At 32.4% G+C, this 27,996-nt stretch overlaps 1 protein-coding gene across 3 annotated transcripts; it reads left to right on the top strand.

The window, feature by feature from the left end:
* Nucleotides 1-25: 25 nt before the first annotated feature.
* LOC145728065 (ATP-dependent RNA helicase DDX42) lies at nucleotides 26-27,996 on the top strand. Of its 3 annotated transcripts, none has more exons than XM_081978047.1 (16): nucleotides 26-165; nucleotides 226-535; nucleotides 5,953-6,024; nucleotides 6,961-7,042; nucleotides 7,231-7,426; nucleotides 7,484-7,635; nucleotides 7,698-7,902; nucleotides 7,967-8,181; nucleotides 15,504-15,730; nucleotides 15,823-15,866; nucleotides 15,945-16,099; nucleotides 23,066-23,182; nucleotides 23,246-23,366; nucleotides 26,722-26,869; nucleotides 26,922-27,129; nucleotides 27,184-27,393. In XM_081978047.1, the coding sequence occupies exons 2-16, from the start codon at nucleotides 267-269 to the stop codon at nucleotides 27,247-27,249; spliced, it is 2,277 nt and encodes a 758-aa protein (XP_081834173.1). In that variant the 5' UTR covers nucleotides 26-165; nucleotides 226-266; the 3' UTR covers nucleotides 27,250-27,393. The 3 variants fall into 3 exon arrangements, with proteins under 3 accessions (XP_081834173.1, XP_081834178.1, XP_081834164.1); XM_081978038.1 differs by having other exon boundaries at nucleotides 32-178; XM_081978052.1 differs by lacking the exons at nucleotides 26,722-26,869; nucleotides 26,922-27,129; nucleotides 27,184-27,393 and adding an exon at nucleotides 27,926-27,996 and having other exon boundaries at nucleotides 31-178.

Genomic DNA, 27,996 nt, shown 5'->3' with positions numbered 1-27,996 from the left:
AAATGCATGTGCAAGTTTATCTGTCAGTTATGTCTATTTTCTGTCACAAAATGACAAAAAGCCGATTGACCTCTTTTGTAGATTTAATTGTTTTGTTTAGGAAAAATGGCAAACAGGAAAAAGAAGTAATTGGAATTGTTTTTCCTAAATTCTTAAGACACAGTAGTAAGGCTTAAAGGTGAATATTAAATAATTCGTTGCTCATTAATAAAATAACATTTTTAGCTTTGTTGAGACCTTTAACTAGGAACTAGGAAAACTTCAAAATGAGTGGCTTTAACTACTCCAACTTTAACAGCAAAAAAATGAACGCTGTTCCACCCCCTAGTAGTTTGGGAAGTCATACTTTGAGCAGTAAACTCAATGCTGTGCCACCTCCAAGCAACTTGGGTTCTGCAAGTAGGAATAGTGCTGTTCCTCCTCCATCTATCGGCTTAAGTAAGCAAGGCTACTCCACAATGACTGCCATTAGCCAAAATGCAATCACTGCTTCTTGGGGCACTGGTAGTCGGAAAAGAGCTGTTACAGAAGATGAGTAAGTTTAGTAATCATTTTAGTACATGTTGAGTAGCAAAGTTTATATCATTCAGTTTGTCCTATGTTTTGGTTGATTGAATTATATGAATCTTCAAAAGTTGATTGAGTTATGATAAAACATCTTATTTTTGTTTGATTTTTTATATTCATTTAGGTACTGTTATGATGTGATTGTGCATTGTTACTTTCCACTAACATGCAGAATCACATTTCTCACATTCAAAAATTCCAACATTTACATCTGCCTATTACCATAAAGTGTTATCAACTGACAAGTTTGTTTAGTGCAACAAACCCAACATTGTGTAGTGACTGTTTCATTTAAATGTTTTCAACACATTAATCAGAATGTGCTGATAAATTTATCTGTGATTCACAAAATGTAGATACCAAAAAATTACACTTTCTCTTGACCTACTGCTGAAAAAGTTTCATAATAAAAAATTTAACCAGCTAAACAAACTTTAGCTTTGTTGTATCACTTATTATGTGACTTAAACATTGTAAGCAAATTTTCTAGATTTAACAATTAAATCACTTATTTCAAAAACGATGTAAGTCAGTTTTTTCCTAGGTTTTTTCCAAAATGTTCTTTTTGCCATAAAACAACTTAGGAGATTTAACATATTATGAGCAAAAACCACTCATGTCAAGTATATGGGTAGGTTAAGTTTTATTATAGAAGAGGAGGATCATAAAGATTAAAGCTGGCATAAGTGCTCATGGGGTCTAGGAAATATGCTGCTCTTATGCAGATGTTTACTAATTTTTGACAAAGGAGGAAGTAGTTAGGACAACAAAATTTGTAGTGTTTTTTTTACAAAGTTGGTAGGCTGCAAAACTGCAAACCGATTCTAATACAATTTTTTTTAACCTAATCAGTGTTTTATATTTTAGTCCTCTTTGAATATTGTTTTGAATGTTATTTTATCCAAATAAAAAATAAAAGCAGTTTATAACTGTATAAAATGCCCTTAAAACAGTGAAGAAGCATTTGTTGTTAAGCTCTTTCCAATAATTTATTGTAAGGCAAAATTTTCTTAATTGCTGAATTTTTTAGTAGCATATTTTATCAAAAATTTTTACTTTTACTTCTCTTGAGCTATACAGGGTAATTCAAATTCGACCCTCACCATTGGGATCTCAGAAACCATAAGAGATACGAGAAAGTTTAAATTGGGGCAAAGTTGCGCAATTTAAAGCTCAACCAAATGCTGTTTTAAAAATTTTGATTTTCCGAGTACTTCCGAAGATATCCGAAAAAAACTGAAAATTTGATTTTTTATTTTTATTTATTTCTAACCTTATTTGAAGAGATATCCCAAAACTAAAAGCATCTTTTCATTGCCACTTTTTCTTAGCTATTCGATGATGGATTCAAATTTGCCACACGACGTTTCGTTTTCTGTCAGTCATCATCAACTTTCTTTTTTCTTATGGGCGCCATATTGGATTTTTAGCCCACCAAATAGTACGTTTTATTCTGATTTTAGTGATGTATAAAAACTTATGATTTGCTTCATAAATAACAAAATAATTCAATAAAAACTATTTTTACTTTAGTTATTGGCTTTAAGTTAATGGGCCGTTTTAAAAAATGTCATTATTTGACAGTACTTGTCAAACACGATAATTCGGACGATCATTAGAGCGTCAATCATAGTTAAAAATGTATCTAGAAAAGAAATCCCCGCAGAAAATGTTATTATTATATAAGCATTGCTGAACTATTTAGGTTAATCAGAAAAAGAAATTTGTTAGCATTATCTCTAACTTAAAAGGCTTATTTATGTTTCCAAGAGAAAGATCATCATTTTAGGAACTTCATTTTTTGCCAAATTTCAATTTTTTATAATGTTAAGTGCAAGTTTATAGTTATTTATACAGTAAGTGACGAACCATTTTTTATTCATTCATATTTATTCGAGTGAATAAACCGGTTTAAGTTACGTGTCTTATACAGTATTTTAATAAATTTCGACTTTTTATATTAAAAAAAAACTAAAATTACAGTTCTATTAAATTTGCACCGCGCCCCGTAGATGTAACATTGATGTTTGTTTGTTTACATCTGTAAATAGGCAAATGTCATTCAGAGTGATTTAATAGTTATTTATACAGCAAGTGACTTAAACCATTTTTTATTCACGAAAAGAACAATTAGGTCCACAAGCGTAGCGAGTGGCCTAAGCTCTTCGAGTGAATAAACCGGTTTAAGTCACGTGTACACCTTTGTGACTAAGTATGTTCAGGCCAATTGCGTGTGACAAGTACTACCAAGTAATCTTCATAAAACGTCTCACTAACTCAAAGCTAACTAAGGTAAAAATCTCTAAAAGCTCTAATGATCGTCCGAATTATCGTGTTTGACAAGTACTGTCAAATAATGACATTTTATAAAACGGCCCATTAACTCAAAGCCAATAACTAAAGTAAAAATAGTTTTTTATTGAATTATTTTGTTATTTATGAAGCAAATCATAAGTTATTATACATCACTAAAATCAGAATAAAACGTACTATTTGGTGGGCTAAAAATCCAATATGGCGCCCCTAAGAAAAAAGAAAGTTGATGATGGCTGCCAAAAAACGAAACGTCGTGTGGCAAATTTGAATCCATCATCGAATAGCTGAGAAAAAGTGGCAATGAAAAGGTGCTTTTAGTAGTGGAATATCTCTTCAAATAAGATTAGAAATAAATAAAAACAAAAAATCAAATTTTCAGTTTTTTTCGGATATCTTCGGAAGTACTCGGAAAATCAAAATTTTTAAAACTGCATTTGGTTGTGCTTTACATTGCGCAACTTTGCCCCAATTTAAACTTTCTCGTATCTCTTATAGTTTCCGAGATCCCAATGGTGAGGGTCGAATTTGAATTACCCTGTATAGAGTTATTAAAGTGAACAGATATGAAAAACAAACTCTTTGGTAGTTAATTATTTCTGAATGATTTTTTTTATCATTATGTCCCATTTCACTATGTTCTTTAGATGGATTTGAGTCAAAAATGTCTTATAAACATGGGTCGGCAAATGCTTCCTTTCCAAGATATAATTTTTTTAAATTTAATGGTGGTATTTTGCCAGAAACTACAATAATTCTGAAAGAATAATTTTATTTAACCCAAAAATGTACTGTGAAAAAAACCTGTCTTAATAATTGTTCAAAGTGTCCACTTTCACATTGTAAGCATAGTTTAGCCTTTTTAATGATGTGGCTGATACCTTCCCCATTTTTTTCCAACAGAGTGGTTATTTTAGGTGGTCAGCAATGTTATTAATTTCAGGAATCAATTCAGCCCTGGTATGTGATTTCACTACATACACTAAACTCTTCATATGTGCTTAATATATTTCTTAATATACTAGAGATTATTATTATAGCATTGTACTTTTTGGCACAATAACACTATTAAATTTAAAAAAAAATCATATATTGGTAAGGAAGCATTTGTAGACCCATGTTTATAGGACATTTTTGACTCAAATTTACCTAAAGAACACAGTGAAAGTTTGTCCATACCTCGCGGGACACCCTGTATAATCTTTACATACTTAGCATAATATCAGAACTTATCTATTAAAAGGATATTTGTCAAAATTTTACTAGAATTTGCAAGAATTACATTTTAACACAGTTTTCGAAACAAGAAGATTATATACAGGGTGTTACAAATTCGATGAATTAGCATTGCTATCTCAGAAACTATAGTTGATAGAGCTTTAATTAAATGGAGGCAAAGTTCCGCATTTGATTGCTTAATAATATTATTAAAAAAAATATATAAGATTTTTTATTACGTCCGGGGATATCTGACAAAAACCGAAAAAGTCAAATTTCTATTCTATTTGATTTTTTTTACCACTTTTTTTTATTATTTTGGAAAATCAATTGCACCTTCTGAAAGCACCATTTCATGCTCTTCAAGAAAATAGTTTTAGTTTTCAGCTCAGACTTTTGTTTTCTAGATACCACCATTAACTTCAAATTTTCAAATAAGAACCTGGACTTTTTATTTCGTTTTTTAGTAGCTACAGACCTCCCAAAACTAATAATGCCCCACTTTTTAAAAAATTAAACCTACTGTACTTAACTACTTGTTTTTTTTTTAGTATGCATTTGAAATTCATAGTTTGTCATAATGATTAGATAATTCAGTTTGATATGAATTAATAATTAGATTTTGCTCTTTTTAACACTAAAAATAAAGTTTAAGCTGTTTCATCAAAATATAACTTCAAATTCAAACATGTGTGTATCTGAAAAATAAATAATTAACCAAAAACATATTTTTTTTTAATGAATGAAAAGTACCATTAGAAAGTCTCTCTGTTTTTCGAACAAGAAATGAACCTAATTATTAAATTATATTAAACTAAATTATCTACTCATTATGACAACAAAATTCGAATTTCAATTGTTTAATTTATTTAGACAAACTTAAATTACCAAGTAGGTATGTTTTTTTAACAAATGTGGCACATTATTAGTTTCGACAGGTCTGTAGCCACTAAAAAACAAAATAAAAAGTTCAGATCCATATTTGAAAAAATGTAGTTAATGATGGTATCTAGAGAACAAAAAGTCGGAGCTGAAAACTAAAATTATTTTCTTGAACAGCATAAAAAAGTGCCTTCAGATGGTGCCATTGATTTTCCAAAACATTCAATAATAAAGTGATAAAAAAATAAAATAGAAATTTGACTTTTTTGGTTTTTGTCGGATATATCAGAATGTAATGAAAATTTGTTGATTTTTTTTTACCAAATTGTTTAGCAATAAAATGCGCAACTTTGACTCCATTCAACTAAATCTCTATCAACTATAGTTCGACTTTGTAACACCTTGTATATCTATAGATTTCCTGAGAGAAGTAAAGGTGTTCCATATTTTGCCAGACTTAAAGTTAGTAACAAATTATTGTAACTCAGTTTTGCTTTAATAGAGTTGTCTGAGGGACTGGATGTTTCATTCTTAAAAATAAAGTTCAATTTCGAACCGTTTTGCTAGAGCAAAACGTAATTATTCAGTTCTGAACCAGTATGAATTCGTAAATAATAAGTTACGTCAATGACGTCAAATTTCTATATCGCTCAGTTCACATGTTAAAAAGGAACGACAATTATTACGTCACTGCCACTAACCCTAGGACGGACTTTACGTTGAGTTTAGTCTGTCATAGTTCTTAGGCCTTTATGACTTTTAAATGTCTTGCAATAAGAAACTATAGATACTTTTACTTTTTATGATATCTACTTTAATCACATTGAAAATTGAAAGAACACGAATTTCAGAAATGTGAGTGGGTTTATTACAACTCTCTAGTCATATGTTGTGTTTATTTATGATATTTTTTCTTTTCTTAAATATAGATGACATGTTGTTGATTAAAAGTTTAATGTGCCTTAATTTCAGATACTTTGACGTAGAAGATGAAGAGCAGGTTCCAGATCTGGCTTATATTCCTGCTCCAGACAGTCCAACAAGGTAATATTTTATTACTATATTTACTATGAAGTTGTAGTTGTCCATTGTTGAAAAGAGACTCGATAAAATATTCTACAAAACCTCCAAAACATTTTGTTATGCATTATGACTTTCTTATAAGTACATATTTTAAATATTTTAACTGAAATTAACTAGGAGACTAGACACTGAGAAGAACTTTATTACTAGATTATCAAGTTATTACCATACAAATTAATACAAGATAGAAGATAAACTTAAATAAGGAAAACAATAGTTAAGGTCAAATTTTTTGACATCTTTTTAATAAAAAGTTCTTTACTGACATAACATCAACTTACAATTTGAATTCCGTCTCTCCCGACGGGTTTCGTTAAAATTGATATTAGACATACATCCATACATTCCGTCTCATTCAACTTACTATAAACAGAAGAAAGATAGGACACATGTCCCTTTTTATGTCATAGATATACGGTGTACCAAATAAGTATGATTTTTACTGACTGTTTTCTTGCAGTAAAATGTTTAGTTTTTCAAAAAGAACAAATAGGTGTCAAATATTTTTCTGCGTACTTCTCTCATCAGTAATTGAAATTTTTGAACAAAAATTAATGAAGACTAGACATTGATTATTTATAAATTATTTATCAAGTTACTAGTATAAGATATCTTAGATATAAGATGTGCTATGCAAATTAATACAACAGTGAGAAAATGAAAGTAAAATTTAAAAAGTGGCTAAATTTATTGACATCTTTATTAAAAGAGTTGTAACTCACAGCATGTATCAAATTCTGTAGTGTCAGTTGCAGTTTACTTTGAATATTTTGATATACTTTTACAAATTTTCGAAAAACAGTTTGCCGGAAACGCCTGTTGTATAAGTTTGTCTACTCGTTAAAAAACTACTTTAGATAAAGAATTTTGTCCTAAGTAAAGGTGTTTTTTATTCAGATTGGAGTCCAAAGAAAAGCAACAAGAAGATGATGACGAAGATGACCCTTTAGATGCATTTATGGCTGGTATTGAAGCGCAGGTAAATATGTTTTTCTTATAATTAGTTAGCTTGTATCGTAAATATACAGAGTGTTTCAAAATATGCGGTTTCCAGCGTTTGCCAAAAACAGGACATTTCCGATTCCAATTTTTATAGGAATGAACAAGCCACAAACTTTCTTTAATAATTTTTCTGTAGTACTTTTATATTTAAAATAATTATTACAGGTGCAGAAGGAGACAAAAAAATTTGAACCATCTAATGCTTCTTCATATACTCAACCAGTAGCAGAACAACAAACCCAACAACAAGCAATAAGGGACGATTTGGAGGCAGAAGATGATGAAGAATCCTACTACAGGTATATGGAAGAAAATCCCAATGCTGGATTGCTTCCTGTTGAAGAAGATGGTATAGAAATAGGTATACTAAAATGAAGTTTTTATATTTTGTGAATGCTTACGTTATATTAATGTATAGAATACGACGAAGATGGCAATCCGATAGCTCCTGACAAGAAACGGATAATTGATCCACTTCCGCCAATAGATCACTCAGTAATTGAGTACCAACCTTTTCAGAAAAACTTTTACATTGAACATCCCGAAATTAAGATGTTAGCAAAAGATAAGGTAATACTTCACGTGATTTGTAATAATTGTTATTAAATATACTGACGGAAAATCGTTCTTAGGTTGCAGAGTTACGGAGCACTTATGACTTACGAGTCAGCGGTAGTGACGCTCCCAAACCAGTAGCTGCGTTTGCCCATTTCGGTTTCGACGACAAGTTATTGAAGGCTATTATTAAAGCAGAGTATTCATCCCCAACTCCTATTCAAGCTCAAGCTGTCCCAGCGGCTATAATGGGTCGAGATGTATTGGGTATAGCACAAACAGGTAATATGTTTGATTCTCGTTTGTGTAGTTTTAGTTTGGGATTTTAACTTAATACTCATTTAAGGAAGTGGTAAAACTGCAGCATTTCTCTGGCCTCTATTAAAGCACGTGTCAGTGCAAAAACCAGTGGAAGAGGGCGAAGGACCAATCGCGCTAATTCTAGCTCCAACCCGAGAGTTGGCGTTACAAATTTATACTGAAGCAAAGAAGTTTGCGCGAATATACGATTTAAGAGTCATTTGCGCGTATGGTGGAGGATCAAAGTGGGAGCAAAGCAAGGTATGATTGATTTTTATGTTTGGTTCATATAAATGAGCGTTTTATTTTTTTTATTTACAAATATTTCGAGCTATTACTTTTAGTTTCAAAGAGGTTCTATCAAATCTGTTAATTCGGGAGTTTTCATAAGTAAATGTAATGTTTCTTTTTCCTGCAAAAGCAGAATGATGTTGTGTCACAGCCAGTAAAGCAACGTCAGAAACCAACAATTGAACTATAATCTTGAGGGGTAGATCGCCGAGGTATTTTAGTGTACGCACTCGAGGTATTTTGAGGCACTTTTCTATTCTTACAAAGCATTTTGAGGTATTACAAGGCATTTGAGGTATTGTCTGTATATTTCAAAATGGTTTGTGGTATTTTCATTGAAAGTATGAGCGAAATAAAGCCTCTTTCAAGGAAATTTTGCGATATTTTAAGGAACACATTACAGTAGACTGTATCAATATAACAAAATTGACTGAAAATTGAACAGAACAGCATAGGCACATGTAATTATTACGGTAAAATCTTTGTTACATAATATTGAGTTGAAACAATATTCCTTACAAATTATTATATTAATTTACCAATTTTTCAACGTTTAAACTACATTTTTAAGGTCACATGACTGTTTTTGACAGGTGTCAGTTGGTTTTGACAGTGTGGCAAATGGTGTGGCAAGCTCAAAATTGCATTATCAACGTCACGTAACGTGTATTTTACAATTTCAGTTTTTCTTCTTCTTTAAGTGCCATCTCCTCTCAGAAGGTTGGCAATCATCATGGCTATCCTCACTTCCGATGCTGCAGCTCTAAACAACTCAGTGGAACTACAGTTATACCATCCTCTCAGGTTATTCAACCAAGAGATACGTCTTCTTCCTCTGCTTCTTTTCCCCTGTATCTTTCTCTGCATAATGTTCTGCAACAGTACATATTTATCTCCCCTCATCACATGGCCCAGATATTGCAGCTTCCTTATTTTAATTGTGTTTAATATTTCCTTATTTTTTCTCATTCTTCCCAGTACCTCCTCGTTTGTTACCATGTCCACCCAACTTATTCTCAAGATCCTTCTATATGACCACATCTCGAATGATTCCAGTCGGTCGCTTATCTCTTTCTTTAACGTCCAGGATTCCATCCCGTACAGCAACACCGAGAAAACATAGCATCTCAATATTCTGACTCTAAGGTGTAGATTAAGATGTCTACTACATAACACATTCCTCATTTTGTTGAATATGGTTCTGGCCTGTCCAATTCTTGCTTTAATTTCCTCGGTGTACTCATTATCTTCATTAACCGTTGTTCCTAAGTATTTGTATTTGCTAACTTTCTCTATTGGTTCTCCGTTGATCCATAGGTTTTCCTGTTGTTGAGCTGACTTTGTAATGATCATGAATTTGGTCTTTTTGATGTTTAAGGTAAGTCCTCCTTCCTCACTGCTCTTCACTACTTGATCAACTAAGCTCTGTAACCCTCCTATGGTTTCGGCAATAAGTATGGTGTCGTCTGCATACCGGATATTGTTAATGGGTATTCCATTAACCTTTATTCCCGTTGTTGTTTCTTCCAGTGCTCTCTGAATGATTTCCTCCGAGTAAAGATTGAACAACAGCGGCGACAGTACGCACCCCTGTCTTACACCGCGTCGTATTATTATTTCCTCTGAGAGTTCCTTATCTACACTGATATTAGCCGTCTGGTTATAGTATAAATTATTTATTATTCTAATATCTTTCATGTCTATGTTTTTAGTTTTAAGCAATTGAATAAGGAGGTTATGGCGGACTTTATCAAATGCTTTGTTGTAGTCCAGAAAACAGACATACATCGGTTGATTGACGTCCATGCATCTTTGAGTCAACACATTAAAGGCAAACAAGGCTTCTCTTGTTCCTATTGCATTTCTAAAGCCAAATTGGGTTTCGCTAATATCTTGTTCTAATTTCCTAAAAATTCTCTGATGTATTATCTTTAGGAATATTTTGAGAGCGTGGCTCATTAGACTAATGGTTCGGTGGTCGCTGCACTCTTTTGCTTTAATCTTTTTTGGCAATGTAATGAAGGTTGATCTAAGCCATTCACGGGGAATTATTCCTGTATTGTATATTGTGTTATATAGCTCCACAAATATGCCTATTTGATCTTCTGTTATTAATTTGATTATTTCTGCTGGAATTTCGTCGGGTCCTGGAGATTTATTAGATTTTGCCATTTTAATTGCGTGCATTACCTCTTCCTTTGTTATTGTTGGACCTAACTCTCTTTCTATGTCTTCTTCCACCATTTCTTGTTGCCTGTCATCGTCGAATAATTCTTGGATATACTCTTTTTATCTCGCTAGTTTGCCTTCAGTGTCTGGGATTATTTTGCCGTCTGTGTCTAGCAAAATATTACTTTGGTTTGATCTTTTTATACCAGCTAGTTCCTTAATTTTTGTATGCAGATTAAGATCGTGGTGTTTTGTTATTAAATCTTCTATTTCTGTACATTTTTCTCCGTACCATTTCTCTTTGGCTTCACGTATTCTTTTTCTTATCTCTTTATGTGTATAGTTATATGCGTTGTTGTCTGTGTTTTTGTAGGATCGTCTTTCCTCCATTGTGTATTTTACAATTTCAGTTTTTACAACTGTCTAAATTTAATTTACCAAATGATCAACGTTTAAATTACATTTTAAAGTCACGTGACTGTTTTTGACAGGTGTCAGTTGGTGTTGACAGTGTTGCAAGCTCAAAATTGCATTATCAACGTCACGTAACGTGTTTTTTACAATTTCAGCTTTTACAACTGTCTCAATTGAATTTACCAAATGATCAACGTTTAAATTACATTTTAAAGTCACGTGACTGTTTTTGACAGGTGTCAGTTGGTTTTGACAGTGTGGCAAGCTCAAAATTGCATTATTAACGTCACGTAACGTGTATTTTACAATTTCAGTTTTTACAACTGTCTAAATTTAATTTACCAAATGATCAACGTTTAAATTACATTTTAAAAGCCCCGTGACGGTTTTTGACAGGTGCAAGCTCTAAAATTACATAACCAGTCACGTGATGTGTCTCTTGCAATTTCAGCTTTTACAACTGTCTAAAACTGTCTAAATTTAATTTACCAAATTTTTTAATTTTAAACCACTTTTTAAAGGTCCCGTGACTGAATTTAAGTTAGCAATTTTTCAACTCCTTCTTGTAAATGATAAGTGTCTTTATTTGACACGTGCTAACTTGGTTACTATGACAGTCAGAAGATTCGAGTAAAATAACCCGTAATTATAGGCAACCGTACAAAATAGTACATTACGTAACTAGTGCTGTAAGTAACATTTTACGCACGATATGGAAGAAGTTACGCACGAAGCCGCGTAGCGTCGAGGCCCATCTTAAAACTGTGCGCTTTTTTTTACAGCTGTACGCTTTTTTTACAGCTGTGCGTTTTTTTTTACGACTATGCGTAAAGAGGATCATTACGTAACGGAAAACTATGCGTAAATAGCTATTTACACTGAGGTTGTAAGTAAAATATTTTTTGTTTGTCAGAATTTGGAAAAACAGTCACCTGACCCGTAACCTGAGGAAGTCATTTTGATTTAATCATTAATCCTTGTGACATTTTGAAAATAGTCAAAAATCATGTACAAATTGTAAAAGCAGACATGCCACCTAATACAACCTAAAAACTGTCACGTGACCATACAAAATTAATTTTAAGTGTGTTTCATCAAGGGTTATCATTTATCTCAATACCAGGGGACTTATAACTAAATTTAAGAATGCCACAAATGTTTAAACATTTGAAGGTATCCTCACGCAGTTTAAATAATTTAAAGGCATTTTGATGTATTTCAAAGCAATTTTAGGCAGTTCTAAGGCATTTTGCGCAAAAATAGAAGCATTGTGAGGTATTTTGTATGCAAAAAGGCATTTTGGTGTACAAAAAATTATCAGCGGTCTACCCCTCGGATAATCTGCACACTGAGAACTGAAAAAATGTGATGAATAATTCACTTGCACCAAGCTTGCACCTGGCTTCAGAAAGTAAATTGCTGCTTTAGACAAATTCGGTTGATTTAATATACCCAAAAGTATATCTTGGCCAACAACCATAACAGGTTTTTTATATTCGACGTTCTCTACTTGCTGCATACATATAATATTATTTCTTTCGGCGATTTTGATTGCCCTATTATAATAATTATTCGAATCTGTGTCTCCTTCTGCTTGTTTCACTGAACACTTTATTATTTATATTATACAACTTTTGTTTAACAGATTTTTTGCAGTACATCAACTTTTTACCGAAAATCCTAATAATAGCATTCAGCTACTAGAAATATTCGTTAAATATTTATACTGAGAAAAATAAAGGTTGTATTCAATCAAGAAAACAGTTTTTTGATTTAACATTTATTTAAAAAATCTATTGTTGCGTAAGTCAAATTTTGAGCGTGTTTTTAAAGCCTTTCATTATTTTAACATAAAGTGGATGTTAAACGGGAACAAAAATTGGTGGCAGTACTGTGAACGGAAATTTATTTGAAAAATTCATGTTTGTACCTAATGAACATATCAGAAACCCCTGTAATATTTTATTTTAAAAAGTGTAGGGTTGAGACACTGAAATACACAACCAATTTTCAAATTCAACCAAGGTTTTTTTAAAATACGATTATTTTTGCGAAAATTTTGATGTTATATTGTATAATAGTGGCCAGAACAAAAGTTGTTCAATATCTACAACTTTTTTTTTTCTACAAAATTTTTTCAATATCTACAACTTTTCCATTGAATACTTTGCTCTAGGACGTCAACTTGTTTTGATTTGAAGCTCTATTTACAACAACCCTTGCAATTTGCTTGGACTAATGTACAGAATTGGTCCGTTTATTTAGACAACTTGTGGCGACTTTATTTTTACTACGAGGAAACGGTTAATACAAAAGTTATAGTGCTTCAGAAAGCACTAGAAAATGTTTTTGAAAAATATAAAAGATCATTGTATACATGGAAAGAATCCAAAGTTATTGAATTTTTAATGTAACACCTTGTATATTTTTTGATTACATACTTGATAGAACTTTTCCTTCTGATTTCATAAATGTTGACATTTAGTTTAGCCGTTTTCGAGTTAATAAAAAATTGATGGAGGCCGCATTCGTGTTGACGCTTCAGGGAGTGTCCAGAGCGAGTTGTGACGTAATTTAACAAAACAATATTTTTACCAACTGTCAAATTACGTTATCGTGACGTTCGGTCCCTTACTATCCATGGCAACTATGAAAAAAATCACAATCTTTAAATGCCAATAATTCGAAAACGGCTAAACCAAATGCCAACTTATTATACAGGGTGATTTCAAAGTTGGTGCTTTCCTTTCACCTGCGAATAGGGCTTCAAAAAATAAGGTTTTTTTTTCTTTGACGTTTTTTCGAAATATGAACAATAACCAAGATACAGGGTGTCAAAGTTTTACTGAAAAAAAAACAAAATAAAAAATAACTTAAATTTTATTTTAACTAACTACAAGTTATTCCTTATCAACAGACATAAACAAACACAAAATATTTCAGCCGCCTTTGAACTAAGTTTTAATAATTTGACATTTTAAATTAAAACATCATTTAATTTTAGACACGCATTAAGACGGTTTTTATTTTTTTACTCAAAAGCGGTGCGTCGTAGCAAAAATTAATAAAAGGGGTTTTATTTTTAGAATTGAACAAGGAATTCAATAATAAATTTTATGTTGAAAAAAAACCAGTAGGGTAATATTTTTTTTCGAAAATGTTTTAAAAAAATTATACGTGCGCCACTGGTAAGCGCGAGAAAAGCGTAGCGCGTTGTTTCTTGGAAAATTTCCTTTCCACGTAGCTACTGAAACCTACAAAATTTTGTCTAATTACTTCAAGTGGTTTGGCCAAAATCATTACATTTTTATTTTTTCAGTAAAACTTTGACACCCTGTATCTTCGTTATGGTTCATATTTCGAAAAAGCGTCAAAGGAAAAAAAAACTCATTTTTTGAAGCCCTATTCGCAGGTGAAAGGAAAGCACCAACTTTGGAATCACCCTGTATATTGAAATACAAAAATTATCCGGGCTTATAAGCCGTGGTCCAATGGAATTTCTTCCTGACGTTTCGTCCACATCTGCGGCGGACATTATCAAAGGCGATGACGTAACGGTCGTAGTGCTCTTCCGTACCTCTCGACGATCTCAGTCATCGAACTTACCGAGTCTTCGTTCTTCAATTGTATCTCTTGAATTCTAATTGTTCTTCACTTGTATCTAATATTTGAAGAACTGTCGGTTTAGTGAGTCCAAAACGACGTCAAATTGTCCAGTTTGTCGAAATAGTTGGACCTTTCATGCACTTTCTTTAAAAAGCCGTTTTCAAAAAATCGAATATTTCTAAATCATCGTTAAACGCATCCATTATACTTCAAAAATAGTAAAATACTAATTTTACTGTTAATTTAAAGAAATAATTTCCCAACAAACTAAAACTTCTGTCACTCTGCTGACAGTTATTTTTAGTGAGTCGCTAGGGGCTCAGAAACGACCACCTAAAGTTACTTAGGGATCAAAATTCAGATGGTGCACCAGAAATGGGGCTTTACCTAACTTTATTCTTAACCTAAGGTGTAGGAATTCCTAAAACCTGTTTGTGCAAACGGGCATTAATTATTTTTAAACTCAATTTCTTTAGCAATTTGAACTTTGACAGATATAATTTAATGTGACTGTTTTGACTATTTTTTATATTAAATATTTTAAATTTTAACTTTGACAGATAAAAGTTGACGTCTGAGATATAATTTTCACGGTTCAAACTGCATTATTACAGGCTCAGGTGACTGAGACACAATTTGAACTTTGACAGTTTGCCAGAGTTGAGCCTGTCAGGTGTCAATAAGCGGTTATTAATATGGACATGTTTGATTTCAATAGGAGTATGGTTTTAAAGATTGGTGTCATCTGCGACTTATTCTGACATTATAAATGCATTCGAATTTTGTTAAAAAATGTAAAACATCAAAACAAGATCATGAACAGGGCCTGTTGACAATTAAATTCTGACGTAACAAAAGAATTTTAAATTCAACGGGTGTTGTCCCATTTCTAGTTACTAGTGTTGTTGAACCAAAATCCGTTGTTGCCACTGATTTCGTGTAAATGCGGCAACGTTGGAAACAAAAAACATTTTAGATATTATGTATTCCTTATGGCCATTACTAACTAAAATTTTTGTTTCAAACGTGTATCATTTTTGGTACCTTGTTTACTTAGTTCTTGGTCCACATAATGTAGTTTTGACATAATAACTGTTTTTCAGGCTTTGAAAGAGGGTGCGGAAATTGTGGTTGCCACTCCTGGTCGAATCATAGATCACGTAAAGGGCGGAGGCACAAACCTACAAAGAGTAACGTTCTTGGTATTGGACGAAGCTGACAGAATGTTTGAATTAGGTTTTGAGCCGCAAGTTCGATCAGTTTGCAATCACGTACGACCTGATAGACAAACACTACTGTTCTCAGCAACATTTAAGAAAAAAATTGAAAGGTGTGTATTAAATGCGTTTTTACACTCTAATCTAGGTGTAAGCAGTTCAAACTAGTGAAATCATTTTTGGAAGTGATGTTACTTGATTACAGGTTGGCCAAAGATGCTTTAACAGATCCTATAAGAATATCGCAAGGTAGGTACAATTTCCGAGATACCAAGAAAAAACGCAGTGAGGTCAGTAGTTTTTTAAATCAATGAATGCTTGTTTTAGGTGTTACTGGACAAGCTAATGAAGATGTAACGCAACATGTTTTGCTGCTGCCTTCACAAGATGCCAAGCGAGACTGGTTGTTTGGAAGGCTGGTCGAATTACTCTCTGCTGGTTCGGTTTTGATTTTTGTGACAAAAAAACTGGACGCTGAAAAGGTATGTAAGACAGCTTGAAACTTAAGATGAAATTTTTTCCAATGTTGTATAGTCAAAATTGTACGCATTTTAAATGATGTCAAGCAGTTGAAGAAACATGCATGTCGTGAATTATATCACAACAAAACTACGTGTAATCAATCAGCATAAATCACAGCTTGATAATTAATAACATTTTACTAAAATTACTGATTGATTTTCCGGTTGGAGATAGTTTTCCGCGGATCTTTACTAGTTGATATGGTGATTCAGTAAACATAATATGCAAGTACCCTATTCGTAAAATAAGCCCAGGGACATGCCAGGGATCGAAATAAATTTAAATCACAAAAAAATCGATAAATGTCGAACAACAAATTTAGACGTCATCGGTGAAAAAAAAAATCAAAATTTGGTGCCGTTACAAAATTAGTTAACCGCATGAAAACCCTGGATAATCGCTAAAGAACGTTTTAACACTGAAAAATCAAGTTTAAAACTATTTATAATAGTGAATAGTGAAAGCTAAGTTTCATACACTTCAGTGATGAAAGTAACAAATTTTGGCACTAAATGCTACGATATTAGTCTTGAACACTATTTTTTAGAATTGAAATAGTCCGAAAATTTTATTTGAACTGTTACCAGTGTTTAATTGAATTCTAGACGTTTTAATCCAGAAAATTGAGTTGTACACCAATTAAAGTCCTGAAAATAGACTTTTAGATCTTTAATCTTAGTAAAGTCATTTCTACTCTTAAAATCAACTTTTAGACTACTTTTAGTAGTAAAAAATGAGTTTTATGTGCAACATACTTTGTCTTGATTTCCGGTCTGTTTTTCATGCTTGAAATCCAGTCAGACACTCGACAATAGATTGCAGTATAAAAAAACGAATTGTAAAACTATTCCTAGTAGTAAATAACAAAGTTTTTAGGCTATTCAGTACAAATTTGGACTCTCACAAGTCTTGAATGATCAGTTTTACACTACCTATAGTCTAAAAAATTGAACGCAAGTCTGTCGTTCTGACAGTTATAGCAAATAATAGCTATTTATGTAACCAGTTACGAAAAGATCGATTTTGTGTAACGAATGAATGTTTGTAGGGCGAGCGCAGCGAGGTCCTACAATTTGAATGAGTTACACAATAAGACATTTTCGAAACGTGTTGCATACATAATTTTTTCTAATTTTGACCAAAAAGCTGTAAAAACCATCTTTTAAAGTGATTTAACACAAATATTCACTTTCATAGCACCTTGTATAAACAGTGACAACGACATGTTATGATGGATGTCGCCCATATGTTTCTACGGAAATGCATAAAAACAGGGAGTGATGAAATGAACTTTTCATAACTAGTTACATAAAGTGATACTTAACATACATAAAGTAAAACGTTTTGTCACTCTAATCAGTTTTGAAAAGTGTCACTTTATATGCCAAAATTAGAAAAAAACTATTTTTTAAACTGGAGTTCTGTGTCTTCCTTAGAAAGCGTTCTTCAGGAAAATGACATAATGCATGTCAACTTATTTTTTGCTGGACTATCGAATAGTGAATTATTAACACTTAAAACTGGACCACCCTGTATAGTGTACCAAGTAAGTATGGTTTTTATTAATGTTGTTTTTCAGTTCAATATATCTAGAGCAAAAAAGAACAAAAAACATGTGTCCCATATTTTTTCGGGTACCACTAATTACCAGATTTTTTTTACGTGGACGCTTTTTTTTTGGGTTTATTCTTTAAGATCACATTAATAAATTAGTGTTTTCGACTTGAAAACATTATGCGATATGGATCAGCGCACATGTTAGCTTGATGCTGCCCACCTCTGTCACGCTTGCGCGCACACATCTCTAGTACAAATAGGGACTCTACTGGCTTATAGAATCATTATTCTTTCGACTGCTCAAGCATCAACATGTACCGACTAGTACCACTTGTCTCTGCTTGCACTACGATTTTTCCAATCCTCCCAGTTGAGGTCTGGTGCCTAATTTTGAGGGCGCTAGATGGAAAATCGCTTTTAGCAACAGTTAGAAGTGCGTCGTCTTTTTTCGGTAACATTGTTAGAGGTGATCCTGTTTTAAGGAAAACTCTTCGAGATGCTGTGAAGGATGAAAAGAAAGAGATATCAGAGTGGCTAAATAGACCTGGCATGGCCTTAACGATTACACGTGAAGGTTCTGAGAGGGTGTTTGGTTCAAACTGTAGAAAAAAAGTGACGACTGCTAAATGTCCAGACATGCAGGAGTATCCAAGGATTGAGAAGACGACCCGAAATCATCGGAAAATGAAGGTAAGTACGACAAAGAGCTCTAGATATGCTCCTTATAGAATTTAGAGATGTAGATGTAGTTTATTGACGATACGAGATACTATTGGCGAGTAAACATTGTTTAGTTAAGTAATTATGTAAATAATACTATTTTAGAATAATTTCAGTTTTAATTAAAGTTTCAATAAAATAAGTATAATAAAAGATTATCGTATTATAGAAGATTATTCTTGGTGCTATTATTATTATTTGTTACTTTACAACATATTTGTTGAAATTTTTTCTGATCTTTATTATACAGATGTGTGTTAGAGAAATGACATCTTGGAGAATTGCTCCAAATTGCTAATAGGCGCACATCTAAACTAAATAAAACCGAAAAAAGTAAATACCCCCAAAAATTAAAATAAACATGGGATAGAACCGCAAAGCCATCATTTCCAATTTACAGACTGTCTAAAAAATTGTATTTATTTTTCCGGTTTTTTCTGTGCAGCTCCAAAAGTGATTTAGATATTTAACTTAAATGTGGAAAGCAAAAAAAAATAATATGTATGATAAAGTTCATAATTTACCAGCACTTTACTTCCATAAAATGTAACAAATATCATCGAATATAAGATGAGAAAAGTCCAAATAACTCTTGTAAAAAACGTTGCAAGTTTGTAAACGAACTGTCATCTTAGTAATTATTAAGGCCGGGTTTACCCAGCTTCTTAGTCATGGTCATAATCATAAACTTAATTTTTGTCCATAACAACACTTAGTAAACAAGTAACCTAAACTACTTTGTTTACTGTTGTTATGGACAAACATTAGTTTAAAATTATGACTATTTCTTAAGGCCGGGATTACCCCCAACTTCATAGTCATAATCTTAAACATAAACCTAATTTTTGTTCATAAAACCCATAGTAAACAAAGTAGTCCAGGTTACTTGTTTACTATGTGTTGTTATGGACAGAAATTAAGTTTATGATTATGACTATGAACTTGAAAAAAGCGCCGAGATTATGACAACAAGTTGCAAAATGACCAAAGGTCAACATTTTTATTTTTGATCGCTCAAGAAACAGCAATTGTCACAATTTTCACAACCATAATATAATAGTTAGAATTTTACCTTTCTTATGTGAGGCAATTTGTTAGCATCTTTTTTCTCGCATGTAAAATGTGAAATGGGAGATTTTTACAAAAAAGCTGGTTCTTAATTTTGTCATTTTTTTATCCAAAAACATTCCAATTTATTATGTTATAAAATGTCATATGCTACAAGGGAGAATTCAATGTATGCAAAAACATATTTAATATGGATAAATACAAATTTTGCAAAAATTATGTTTAAGATTATGGCAATGAAGTAATCCCGGCCTTAGCCATAGTCATCATTTTAAACTAATGTTTGTCCATAACAACACAGTAAACAAAGTAGTTTAGGTTACTTGTTTACTAAGTGTTGTTATGGACAAAAAATAAGTTTATGATTATGACCATGACTAAGAAGCTGGGTAAATAATAATAATAGCACAAAGAATAATCTTCTATAATACAATAATCTTTTATTATACTTGTTTTATTTAAACTTTAATTAAAACTAAAATAGTATTATTTACATAATTACTTAAGTAAACAATGTTTACTCGTCAATAGTATCTCGTATCGTCTATATACAATAAACTACAATTACATCTCTAAATTCTATAAGGAGCATATCTAGAGCTCTTTGTCGTACTTACCTTCATTTTCCGATGATTTCGGATCGTCTTCTCAGTCCTTGGATACTCCTGCATATCTTGACATTTAGCAGTCGTCACTTTTTTTCTACAGTTTGAACCAAACACCCTATCAGAACCTTCACGTGTAATCGTTAAGGCCATGCCAGGTCTATTCAGCCACTCTGATATCTCTTTCTTTTCATCCTTCACAGCATCTCGAAGAGTTTTCCTTAAAACAGGATCACCTCTAACAATGTTACCGAAAAAAGACGACGCACTTCTAACTGTTGCTAAAAGCGATTTTCCATCTAGCGCCCTCAAAATTAGGCACCAGACCTCAACTGGGAGGATTGGAAAAATCGTAGTGCAAGCAGAGACAAGTGGTACTAGTCGGTACATGTTGATGCTTGAGCAGTCGAATGAATAATGATTTAAAAAGCCAGTAGAGCCCCTATTTGTACTAGAGATGTGTGCGCGCAAGCGTGACAGAGGTGGGCAGCATCAAGCTAACATGTGCGCTGATCCATAACGCATGATGTTTTGAAGTCAAAAAGTCGGAAACACTAATTTATTAATGTGATCTTAAAGCGTAAACCCAAAAAAAAGTGTCCACTTAAAAAAAATTCTGGTAATTAGTAGTACCCGAAAAAATATGGGACACATGTTTTTTCTTCTTTTTTGCTCTAGATATATTGAACTGAAAAACAACGTTAATAAAAACTATACTTACTTGGTACACTATACAGGGTAGTCCAGTTTTAAGTGTTAATAATTCACCATTCGATAGTCCAGCAAAAAATAAGTTGACATGCATTATGTCATTTTCCTGAAGAATGCTTTCTAAGGAAGACACTCCAGTTTAAAAAAATAGTTTTTATTTGCTATAACTGTCAGAACGACAGACTTGCGTTCAATTTTTTAGACTATAGTTAGTGTAAAACTCATTATTCAAGACTTGTGAGAGTCCAAATTGGTACTGAATAGTCTAAAAACTTTTTATTTACTACTAGGAATAGTTTTAAAATTCGTTTTTTTTATACTGCAATCCATTGTCAAGTGTCTGACTGGATTTCAAGCATGAAAAACAGACCGGAAATCAAGACATAGTATGTTGCACATAAAACTAATTTTTTACTACTAAAAGTAGTCTAAAAGTTGATTTTAAAGGTAGAAATGACTTTACTAAGATTAAAGATCTAAAAGACTATTTTCAGGACTTTAATTGGTGTACAACTCAATTTTCTGGATTAAAACAAGTCTAGAATTCAATTAAACACTGGGGTAACAGTTCAAATAAAATTTTCGGACTATTTCAATTCTAAAAAATAGTGTTCAAGACTAATATCCTAGCATTTAGTGCCAAAATTTGTTACTTTTATCACTGAAGTGTATGAAACTTAACTATTCACTATTATAAATAGTTTTAAACTTGATTTTTCAGTGTTAAAACACTAAAAACAGTCCGAATTGCTGAAATGCTCCAATTTGTTGCACCGACGAGTGTAGAAGTCAATTTAATAGTGAAAAAGTTTGAAATGAAAATAAATAAATGAACTTTTCATAACTAGTTACATAAAGTAAAACGTTTTGCCACTCTAATCAGTTTTGAAAAGTGTCACTTTATATGCCAAGATTAGAAAAATATAGTTTTTTAAGTCTGCTATATCAAAAACTTGGCGAAGATAGTCTTGAAACTCGAATTTCTAATCTGAAAGCAGTCTTGAAGTCTTAAAAATTGTCCAGAGTTCTAAGAAAATGAAAACCAAAGTAAAGAAACTTGAAAAGTTAGTATTCACTGTTAATTTTCATGAAACTAATGTCAATATCTTAATATCCTAAATATAATATATTTAAAACTATTTTCAAGACTAAAACATTGAAATGTGTTTTCAAATTATGAAAACTTACTTCAAATGCAAATTTTAATTTTCTGATGTAACTTTTCGTTGGTTCAGAGCACTTTTTGCCCATTTTCAAAGTTTAAATGTGCGAATTTGCAGTCAAAAATTCTAGAGAAATCATGTTTAATGTTTACAAGTCAATTTTCAATACTAAAGTTCTTCAGCTTATCTGAAAACTATGACGACTGACTACAGAGACAGTTTTTAAGCCTCTCAAGTCTATTTTCACAGTTTTTAAGACTAAAGTTATTCAATTTGTCTGAAAACTATAAAAACTGGTTACAAAGACAATTTTTAACCATCTCAAGTGAATTTCCACTGTTTGCAAGACAATTTTTAAATTGGGTTGGGTTGGTGTTGGTTCTTTGAACGTAATAACTCAATTATCTCGTAAACGAAGTTTTAAATCATAATTTTATAAGAAGTAGATAACCTAACCTAACCTAACCTACTTATTTTTTCAAACTGAACAAGAAAAGTAAAACCACTGTAATTTTTTAAATTGTATTAATTTTATAAGTACTTGTTCCAAAATTGCTCCAACAGTCTGACAGTTAGGACAAGAAACGGATTTGTTTAACTGAACTTTGAATGACAGTATTTTTCTTATGGAGCATTTTTCAGGAAAATTACATATAATGCATTTTAGTGGCAACGTTTGAGAAAGAAAAAAAGGTATTAATAAACGGTATTTCAATAATTTACAGCAAAAACCAATTAGTTTTGGGTTTTTCATAAATATTCTATTAATAGTTATGTATGTTTTAAAAGTGGAAATCCTTAATTGGCCGTCAATAATGACGTTAAGTGACCTCTTTTATTAGTCATATTATCAGCCAAATAAGGTTCGGTACTTTCACCGACTGGAAAAAATTATTTTTAGGGTAATCTCTGTAGAAATTACATGATCTACCAAAACTGTTACAAAAAACAACCACACAACTTATGCAAGGGTAATTTTTTCAATCCTTATTTTATCTTATTATTTTGATGTAAACTGAATGCGACTTCTGTAAAGCAGTTTCTACATTAAGAACGTCATTTGTGCTTGAACTCAAAGGTAAGAGTAATTTTTACATTACAGGTGGCTAACGATCTCTTGGTTAAGGAATTTGACTGTTTGTTGCTTCATGGTGATATGGAACAGGCTGAAAGGAATAAAGTAATTACGGCTTTCAAAAAGCAGGATGTTCCTTTATTGGTATGTCTAAATTACTGATATATGGTTAGAGACTAGTGCAATAATGAGAATCGTCTACAATAGGTAGCAACTGATGTAGCAGCGAGAGGTTTGGATATTCCACACGTTCGCACAGTCGTAAATTACGATATAGCTAGAGATATTGATACGCACACTCATAGAATTGGTAGAACGGGACGTGCCGGTAAGTTTTTATATTTTATAAACTATTTGATATAGGTAACTGAACTTTTACCAGTAAAACTAGTTGGAAATTATAGTATTACCTGTTCAAAACTAGATTTGACTAATTTAACCGAATATTGAAAAATCTAAAATTATGCGCATAAATTAAAAAATACAGCCAATTTAATGGGCTTTTTTACAAATAATTTTAACCAATGACTATCACATTAATGGGATTTGTGTTATTCACTAGTTATGCCTCCGACGTTCTTATTATGACGTCATTAATCAGCTGTTATCCGTCACTCTTGTCACCACAAACTTTTGGTTAAAACTTATTTCCACAAGTGAGTTATGAGAGGTTATTGTGTAAAATTGGGATTGGCGCATTTGATGCGTTTGTTAATAGTGAGCTGCTTGTGTAACAAGATTTCGAATTGTTATTTCTGTATTGTGAGGGTTGCGTTGCATGGTTGAGTTTTTCTCCTCAATGGAAGATCAAAATTCATACAAATATATCCTCAGGCTAAATTAAGCAAGGATAAGTTTAAGTTTCTCTACATATGGAATATAATTGGAAGAAATGAATATTACTTAAGTCAATGAAATATAAAAGGGTAAATATCTTTTTGGAGTCTTTTGTGGTGGTCTATGCTATGCAGGACAACTAAGTTAATCTTTTTAAATGCATCCTAGATGGAATTTCATCAATTTCACAAATTAGTTTTCTGAACTATTAGTTTTTAAACGGTAGTAGTGAAGCTAGAAACGAAAATTGAAGACACAATATTCAAATAACCTAAAACTATGGTGTTCCGGTTCTGTGTTGCATTTTTATATTTTAGCAATTTTCAATTTTGTATAATATAAAACTACATTACTTAAATCTTAATATAAAGATATACCAAACGAATCTGCGCTCAATATGGTGGGATTGGTTGGGCTTCTAATTGATTCTTCAGGTTATGAGAATTTAGATTTTCTTGGGGATATTGCTACAACAGAAGCTGACAGAAGTAAACAAAACACTGAGGTTAGGAATCATATTAGCTCTAACCTCTAACTAAGGCCCGGTTAAACAAAATTTTCATTAAAGTCAAATTAATTTTCTTACAGTTAAAGCTACATGTTTGTATATGACATGCCATACTAAAAATTAACACTAAACTAAAATTAATTTTAACTTTGGGTTGGACTTGGGGTAAATTGTGAACCCGTCGTCACTTTTCTCGATTAAATCATTTCCATTACTCCATATCTCCAATTTCTTTTCCATCGTTTTCTCAAGGATGCACCAATTCCAACTAGTGCGGTAACCACAGTCAAAGAAAACTTCATCCATTGTTTATTATTTTTAATTTTACATTGATTATTTTATAGCTGTTCTAGAGTTCTTTTCGCGTGCGCATCGCATCTTTACTGAAATCGGTTTTTACTACAACATATACGTTTCTCTATCTATCTATGATTTTAATTAAAACTAAACTGCATTGAATATAATATTCTTTACATAATTATTTAATTAAACAATGTTTATTCGTCAATTTACATTAGAAATTTCCAACTCTAAATTCTATAAGGAGCATATCTAGAGCTCTTTGTCGTACTTACCTTCATTTTCCGATGATTTCGGGTCGTCTTCTCAATCCTTGGATACTCTTGCAAGTCTGGACATTTGACAGTCGTCACTTTTTTCCTACAGTTTGAACTAAACACCCTATCAGAACTTTCACGAGTAATCGTTAAGGCCATGCCAGGTCTATTCAGCCACGCTGACAGCTTTTTCTTTTCGTCCTTCACAGCATCTCGAAGAGTATTCCTTAAAACAGGATCTCCTCTAACGATGTTACCGAAAAAAGACGACGCACTTCTAACTGTTGCTAAAAGCGATTTTCCATCTAGCGCCCTCAAAATCAGGCACCAGACCTCAACTGGGAGGATTGGAAAAATCGTAGTGCAAGCAGAGACAAATGGTACTAGTCGGTACATGTTGATGCTTGAGCAGTCGAAAGAATAATGATTCTGTAAGCCAGTAGAGGCCCTATTTATACTAGATATGTGTGCGCGCAAGCGTGACAGAGGTGGGCAGCGCCAAGTTGATGTGTGCGCTAATCCGTAACGCTTTACTGTACAGAGTGCTTTTTAATGATAGATCACCGCTATTTTTTGGTGTGTATTTACTATTAAATGCCAATTCAATACTGTCAATTTGGCGGTATTTATTTTTAAGAGGCGCTTTTTTTCGACCCACGATTTCGCATCCAAACGCCTTATGATTCAAAGAAACGGCTCAGATGTTATGGTTTTTGTGGTTTGATATTAAATTATTGGAAATAAATAATCATGCCAAAACATATTTTTGAATATGTGAGAAGTGTTTTAGAATTTAAACATGATTTTGAAAATAAAAATGTAGCCAATGAAACTTCCAATTGGTCCAATGTACCATCGTCAAACATGTAAAATGTTTTTAACTATGGTAAATTCGTAAATCGTTTCATCGTTTTAGCAATTCTGGCTTTAACGTACCTTTGGGACATGTTGAGTTAAGTTGAAGTGACAGGCTTTAGGTCAAGCGGCTACGTGGTTTCTGTTACGAGAATTTTGAAGGGTTTTCCAAACACTATAATTTTTCGGTTCTTGCGCACCCACAAGAATTTTGGTAGAACTTATTTTGCACCACTGAACATGACTAGAAAAGGGTCTATTTCTGGGGCCTTTTTTGGATTTTGACCGAATTTTCACACTTGCCTTCGACTTGACGACGTTTCAATTCTGACTGACTGTTTGGCAAATATTTATAGTATGAAATTTACATCATTCTGGGAGCAGGAATGCGTCAGGTCAAAAGGTGGAATTTCAAAAACATATCCCCGGATGCAATCAATCATAATAATTTTTGGGGACCATGTATGGGCCAACTCAAAGAATTTTTTCCTGCAGCTGCAGGAAATAAATCTTTTTTGTCTGTGGTTAAAAAGGTGAGATTTTGTGGCGACAGTATGAAAATTCCTTTCCTAGAAATACCGACCAATAAAAATATATCCCCGCTTCTGGATTAATGACGCTGGCCAATTAAATCTTTTAGAGGTTTGGCTTAAAATTTGAAGCCACATTTTTCTTTCAAACTAGTTTTTCATTTAAGCGTTGTGTCTAGTAGTGTTCAGATGTGCCTCAAACTAATTCCGTAAGTACTAATTTAATTTTGATTTAAATTTGACTTTGAAAAATAAACAAAACGAAAATTGCTAATATTTTCCCGGGGCATCACAGCTATATCTTAAGGTCACCTCGGAATGCACTTGCTATCTTGTCCATATTACTCTTTTTAATTTCAAAAATAAGTATTCCAACAATTCCTTTTTTTGTTAAAGGTACCCACGGTACGGCATACACCTTGCTTACCTACAAAGACAAGGAATTTGCTGGTCATATAGTAAAAAATGTAGAGGCCGCAAAACAGGAAGTACCTCAGGACGTACTGGATTTAGCCTTACAAAGTTCATGGTTTAAGAAACAAAGGTAGTGATTTTTCATGAGATTATTTTCACAGATTTATTATGAGCTCTTGCAGATTTAAGAGAGCGGATCAATCACCAAATGTTGGAGGAATTGGGTTAGGTTTTAAAGACAAGGCTTCTTCCATGAGAGGATTTGTGGCTAGTTCGTCAGGAAACCTTTCAACAACAAACAGTCCGGCACCTGCTCCCGCTGCTAAAGGTCCTGCAACTGACAGATTATCTGCAATGAAAGAAGCGTTTAAGGCGCAGTATATAAATCAAGTAAGTCAGGAAACTGTAAATTTTTTCTTTATTAATGCTTTTATTGCAACTTAGTTTACTGCAAGTGAAGAGAATCCCCCACCAGTACAATCCAGAAGAAAAAGGAGTAGATGGCAGTAAATTAGTATGCAATTTTGTAATATAAATCATTGTAATCGTACATGGTTTTATTGCCTGAATAATTTGAGGAAGAATCGTAAAAATGACTTTAATAATATTCCTCCACATCAAAGCAGTTAATTCAATAAAGTTGTTCTTCCAATATTGTCTGTTTTTGATTTAAGTTTTGCTAAATACTATAATTATTATGCTCTGTACACATGGTTCTAGCTACAAATGATAATTTGACTTGTCTTATTTTTTATTTAAGATGAATGTGAATAAAAAAAGGAATTGGTCAAAGTTGATAACCGAGTCGCAGAAACGAAACAAAAAAAATTAAGCACCTGAGGGCGCAAATATTAGCTTTAGCTGTTGCATTAGAACGCTTTTTGAGTTAAATAAGAATATTCAAAATTGCACTTTTGACAAAAATCGCATTTTTTTATTTTTAAACGGCTTTATCTGTCTTATTTAATCTCCAATCGGATACTACAAAATGTTTATGTTATATGTTTTCGTTTTATCATTATTTTTTATCAACATTTTCGGAACACAGGAAATAAATATATTAAGAGATTCGTGCTCTTGCAGAAAATGGTTTGGAGGTGAAAATCTTGACAGCGGTATTAGTTCTATCAGTTTCAAATAAGTGTAATTACTTTTAGTTAAATCTTTCTTTAGTTTTTACTTTTAGTCAGATCCAACAACCTGTCGGAACCGCTTCTTAAAATTCTGCTAGAAACTGCATAAACAAAACAAGTGCGT

This window comes from Ips typographus, linkage group LG1, assembly GCF_016097725.1.
Source record: "Ips typographus isolate SLU linkage group LG1, UJ_Ityp_2.0, whole genome shotgun sequence".
Taxonomy (NCBI): domain Eukaryota; kingdom Metazoa; phylum Arthropoda; class Insecta; order Coleoptera; family Curculionidae; genus Ips; species Ips typographus.
The sequence above is the reverse complement of the archived record's forward strand: the minus strand, read 5'-3'. Positions and strand labels throughout refer to the sequence as shown.